The following is a 5,654-nucleotide window of genomic DNA, read 5'->3' as shown; positions in this document are numbered from 1 at the left end:
GTTTCATTTTTTTCTTCATGTTTTTAGGGTCAGAGTTTTTTTTTTTTGTCACACAGCTTGTCTATTTCGTTTCTATTTTTTTTTTTTTTAGTTTCTTTGATGGTAATTTTTTTATATAATTGAGCACTCCGTTGTAAAGGGGTAATCCTCTTTTTAATATAATATATATTTTTCCATTGAAAAAAAATGTTACACTTTATTACATTGATGAAGAAAATTTTCTATACATACAAAATTACACTTTATTACATGATTAAGAATAGAGTTTCACTCTAGCTAACAAATGCACAACTTTGTCACTAATAAGGATACACAAAAACATGGAATGGTTTGAATCTTCTTGTTTTCTACATTTCACTCATCTCTGAATCTTGTCCAGTCCATTGCTTCATTCTTTCTGATGCTTGTTCAACCTGAAAATTTTAGATCACAGTAATCCACAATCAGATTATTTTTTTTGGGGCCGAACTCCAGATTATTATAGTCTTTTCTCTTGAGAAAGAAAACAAAAACAGTTAAACTCACCTCTTTGTTCCAATTTGTTTTATATATAATATACACCAAGATTACTGTCTGCAAAACAGTCCCTAATATCATTCCAACCCAAATACCCTGAAACAAAACTTTCCATCTGTTAGATCAGGTTGATAAGAGAATAAAATAAAATTCAAATCACATAATTTTTTCAATATTGAACTTATAGAACAATAATCATTCAATCATCTATCACAACTGAGTCGTTTTTGAATGCGTACAAAGCGGAATCTAAAATACTTATGTTATGGATAGTCACATTACCTTCACTCTATAACCTGCTTTGTAGCCAAGCAAAAAGCCAAGGGGGAGTCCTACAATGTAATAACAAAAGAGATTAATGTAAGCTACCAAAGCTTGCCATCCTCCTCCTACTGCAACACCTGCAAGAACACAAACACTTTCATGATTTTCCTTATTGCAAAAGAGCGGACTCTGAAATACTTATATCAGTAGATAAGCTCGAATAAACCAATTCAGATAAGTCAGATAGGTCGATATATGTTATATTGGGGAAATTTTTACCCGATAAAACTGGCTGGACGCTATTTAGAATCATGGTTACACCAAGAAGAGAAGCTAATTTAGAAACTGCTTCTTGCATTTCTTTACTGTCAGTGAAAATAACAGCAAAGTGATCTTTTGTTATTATAACAATGACTGCAGACACCAAGCCAATCATGAGAGCCTCAATAGTCGTGACAACAACTGAATATTTTGCAGCTCTTGGGTGTCCTGATCCAAGCTCATTGGAAATTCTCACACTGATAAAAATAAACTAAAATTGTAAAATTTTCTTACACTAAAATGGAGAGATAGAAACAAAATCATAAATCAAACATTTACCTGACAGCTGCATTGACCCCTATGAACAATATGCCTTCCCACCCGTTTAAATTCATGCTGATAGAGCAAAAACATAATTTAATCAGAAATTTTAGAGTATAGAAGTGAACATCATGAAGTTTGTATGAAAGTGTATATACACATTTCTATCCATCACCAGACACAACGCTATCACTGACGCGTCAACGTCAGGAATTTTTTGCAAAAATGAAATAATTGGCTGACATATGTCAGACACCAGTAATCTTTTGAGAAGATGAAATAATTGAATATAATCAGACGCATTAGAGTGAGACAGCGACATGTGTCAGACACCAGAAATTGTCGGTGGTACTACATAAGATAGAGTAGAGTAGCTTAGGTGTGACCTTACCAAATTGAAAGTGAGCCAACAGCAATGATAGGATTATCCAAATGTCCAGTGAGAACAATCAATGTCATGAAATACCAAACCTCTAAACAAAGCATAATAGCTGAAGCAAAAGAGAGTTTCATAAATTCCCAAAGATCCTTAAAAGCCAACCAAGACAAACCCCTCCATCCTTCTTTACACCAACCAACAACATAAACCATTTGAGCCAAAGCAATTCCCCAAGCAGATAAATCATATGCTGCAGCAGCACCAGTTGTACCCCAACCAAGTATCTTAATAAAAAGAATCAGAATCAAAATGTGAATACAAAGGAATATGAAACCCAACCATGCCAATACTCCAACTTTGCTTTGTGCCTGCAAGAATTTCTGTGCAGGAAAATTGATGGCTAGTGAAAATAACTGAGGAATAGATTGGATTGTGAATATTCCAGCTAACTCCGCTATATCACGTTCTTGTCCAAGGAGTATTAAAATCGGTGTCGCGTAAATGTAAAGAGGCAAGATGAGAAAACATGAACCGAACAAGATTAGAATCGAACGTTGCATGTAAACACCGAGCATTTCTACTTGTCCTGCACCAAATGCTTGTCCACATAGTGTCTCCAATGCACTTGCCATGCCAAGCTGCAAATATATAACAACTATTAACAAGTTTAAATAAGAGAGACTATTAACACACACCCTCACGCGCCAAGGACTAGACATTTGGAGCGTGAAAATAAATGGCGGGTGGTCTGATAGCAAAAACCTGATAGCAGATGGCCCAACGAATTATAAACGTATCTGATGTGAGGCTCTTGACAAACCAAAAAGATATAATAGAAACTAACCATGAAGCCAAAGGAGAAATTTGAAATGACAGACAAAGAGATTGAAACTGAAGTGAGTTCTAAGTTTCCAAGATGTCCAACAAAGATATTTGTGAAGGAATTGATTGCATAATTGCATAATATTCCAAAACAAATAGGGCTAGCAATACTCCAAAGTTTGGATGATTCAACAATGGTTACATTTTTTAAATCTTCAAAGTTATTTATTCCATTATAGTCTCCAACATTGGTTTCAATGAGACCTTCAGGAGCATGGTGGAGTTCTGTACTTCCCGAAGTAGAGGAACCATGTGGTTTAAATAATGGTGTTTCTCCTGTTGATGTGTTTCTATCAGGTGATGATCCAGCAGAGGATAAGCCATTGCTTCCCCCTGCAAAGGCGACTTCATTTTCTGTACCTATTTTTGCGGTTTTCTATGAACCTTTTTGCATGGAAAATATAAAAGAAAAACTCATGCATAAGAAATGGAGATGAAAAGAAGAAGAAAAAGAAGAAAGGGTGTTTGGTGAATGGTTTTAATGTGACTTTGTGTGAATTAGTTTCAACCATTGTTTGTTTGGTGAGAGAAGAGATTGGAGGATTTTTGTTTTCCTATAATGTAGGATAGCCTTATAAAGAGTGAGAAATGATTTAGGCCAATGAAAAGTTATGACCAAGTCTCTAACTGTTATATACTTATGACGGTTAGATCCATTTCTCTTTCTATGATTCTTTTTATTATCATTGGCCTAAGATTAGAATAACACTACTTAACACTTGTGCTTATGGTGCATCAAATCATATTTTATATGAAATTATAAACTATCAAACTAAAAAAAATATTTTAAATATTTAAATTTTTTTTTCAGAGGTTTATTAAAAGTTATAATGATGCTAATAGTCAAACTCCTATCACCAAGGTGTCACTTGCGGTTTGAATTTTGGAATATAGGTAGAATAATGTCAATTTGAAAGTTTTTTTTTAATAATCAATTTTAATATTTCAAATTATTTATTAAATTAATAATGTTTAAAAAAGAATTGGACGGCAAGAGAAGTAGCCACTCATAATGACACATGCATTGTTTTTTTTACATAGGCGTCAACCCTAGTGGCGCATGCATGTACATGATGTCACTGCAATTGACACATGCATGCATCCTATAGGAGCATGCGTCACGGGTAATGGTTACACGCTATAGTAGTTTATTGCAATCTTTTAGACCACATTTGACCACACAAATGTATTACAACTAAATAACTCTAAATTTGGTTTTAGTATTACCAAATTACAAATCTTCTAATCATGTATTTTTCCTATACATTTTATCTGTAGGTCGTATCTGGGTCTCGACCATCAAGTTGATCTCCATGATGGTGCAGTTTGGACAGCAAAAACACCAATCACCAGGTTCACTGATGTGGAGATGCACTAGAGTGACCGTGTTAAACAGTTGTTCGGAATGCAACAACAAATTTCAGACCCTCCGACGTGTTTGGGTGACTGGCATCAACTAAGAGTCGATGCTCAATAGGGTTATTTCGATTGGAAAGAGTTCACTAAAGAGATGTGTTGTCAATAGAGGAATCGACATCGACACATCTTAACCGATCTTATCATACAAGGTGCAAGACCAACTCAAAATTATATGAATTGGTATAGGTTGGTTAGAACGACATAGTTTGTGTCTGAGCCTAGGTATTTTATCGACCCACGCCAACCAACTTCGTCATCACACGTCCAGGAACAAACCCCCGCCCAACAACCAACTTTGCACCATTATCAAACCCAACAACAATGTTAACTCACCCAAACCCAACGACCAACCTCACAACGTCACCATACCAGATACATCCAACCACCAAACACCCAACCCCGCAACTAATTCATGTCACACATCCAAACATAAAATCAAGAGCACGACTCATACCACCAATAACCATATAGCCCAGATGATTCATACGATTCCATCCCATCCCACCATAGCCCCCCACCAATATACATCCAAACATCACATCGTCAAAGAACCTAACCACCATATGACTTTCTTACACCACAAAAACCATTGCTTCGTTTCCAAAATGATTCAATGTCTCAATTCAACCAACCCGTCCATCCACATGTGATAACATGAAATTATATCACATTTGAAGACTTAATTCAATTAGATTATATTATCATTTACTTTAATTTATCCCATTTTATCAGATATTATGCAGTATTTCTTTTCTATTTACATCAGGTACCCATTTTGAAGCAAAAGTGAAAAAGGGAAGAAAAGGAGGTGTAGAAAGGAGTAAAAAGGAAACAAATATCAAAGACCAAGCCCAACCCAAAAGAAAGCGCACGTTGTGCCTGTGACGGGCGTCACAAGGGTTGTGACGAGCGTCACACTAGAAGCATCCCTGTGACGAGCGTCACACATGGTGTGACGAGCGTCACACCATTCCACTAGCTTTTTGGCGCAAGTCACGCTCTCAGAAGAATTGAAGAAGAACGTTGAGAGAGTTCGTGTCCTATGCCCACGCCGTGTATTTAGCCATGCTGAAGACTCGTGGGAAACGGAATGCAGTTACCAAAGCTATTATAAATAGCCATCTCACAAACCTAAAAAACGCTCAGTTTTTGCACGCTCAGTTTGCCGAAGCTCTGCCAAATTTTCTTTTCACGCCTTTACTTATTTTTCTTCCTTTCCAGCAACTTAGCATTGTTTATTTTATTTATTTCTTTTGCAAGATTTACATTCTTTTTCCCTTGCAAATTTACCTTTCCAGTTTTAGCTTTTAGATATTTTTCGCATAATAGTTTCTACACCGGAAACTATTGTGCAACTTTATACCGGATTTAACCTTACGTTATATTCCAGTTTTATTTCCTTGATTTAATTTACTGTCTAATTGAAGAATCCAAGAACAAATCCTACCGGCTTGTGGTGGAGTGTTCAAGACCATTGTATTACGCATTCAGGTTCTTTAATTGTTATTTAATTTTTAATGTTTTATTCTATTGTTTATTCATATTGCCTGCCTGGAATGAGTCTGTTTATGCATGATATAAATTCTTATTTATTTAGCATGTCTGGCTAATT

At 35.6% G+C, this 5,654-nt stretch overlaps 1 protein-coding gene across 1 annotated transcript; it reads right to left on the bottom strand.

Annotated features, from left to right (window-relative positions):
* Nucleotides 1–313: 313 nt before the first annotated feature.
* Nucleotides 314–4,605, bottom strand: LOC127130884 (protein DETOXIFICATION 34). Its single transcript, XM_051059842.1, has 8 exons — nucleotides 4,507–4,605; nucleotides 2,586–2,999; nucleotides 1,754–2,379; nucleotides 1,381–1,437; nucleotides 1,060–1,298; nucleotides 799–917; nucleotides 526–612; nucleotides 314–413 (listed from the first exon to the last, which is right to left on the bottom strand). The coding sequence occupies exons 1-8, from the start codon at nucleotides 4,603–4,605 to the stop codon at nucleotides 348–350; spliced, it is 1,707 nt and encodes a 568-aa protein (XP_050915799.1). The 3' UTR covers nucleotides 314–347.
* Between the last annotated feature and the right edge of the window lie 1,049 nt (nucleotides 4,606–5,654).

Source organism: Lathyrus oleraceus, chromosome 3 (genome assembly GCF_024323335.1).
Source record: "Lathyrus oleraceus cultivar Zhongwan6 chromosome 3, CAAS_Psat_ZW6_1.0, whole genome shotgun sequence".
Lineage (NCBI taxonomy): Eukaryota > Viridiplantae > Streptophyta > Magnoliopsida > Fabales > Fabaceae > Lathyrus > Lathyrus oleraceus.
The sequence above is the reverse complement of the archived record's forward strand: the minus strand, read 5'-3'. Positions and strand labels throughout refer to the sequence as shown.

Excerpts from the sequence above, each read along its gene's own strand:
- LOC127130884 (XM_051059842.1), bottom strand. The coding sequence starts at position 4,605 with ATGGTGGTTAGGTTCTTTGACGATGTGATGTTTGGATGTATATTGGTG. Across the intron at positions 3,000-4,506 it reads TGAATCATCTGGGCTATATG|AAAACCGCAAAAATAGGTAC; the intron begins GTTATTGGTGGT and ends AAAGGTTCATAG. Across the intron at positions 1,438-1,753 it reads GTTGGCTCACTTTCAATTTG|CATGAATTTAAACGGGTGGG; the intron begins GTAAGGTCACAC and ends TTGCTCTATCAG.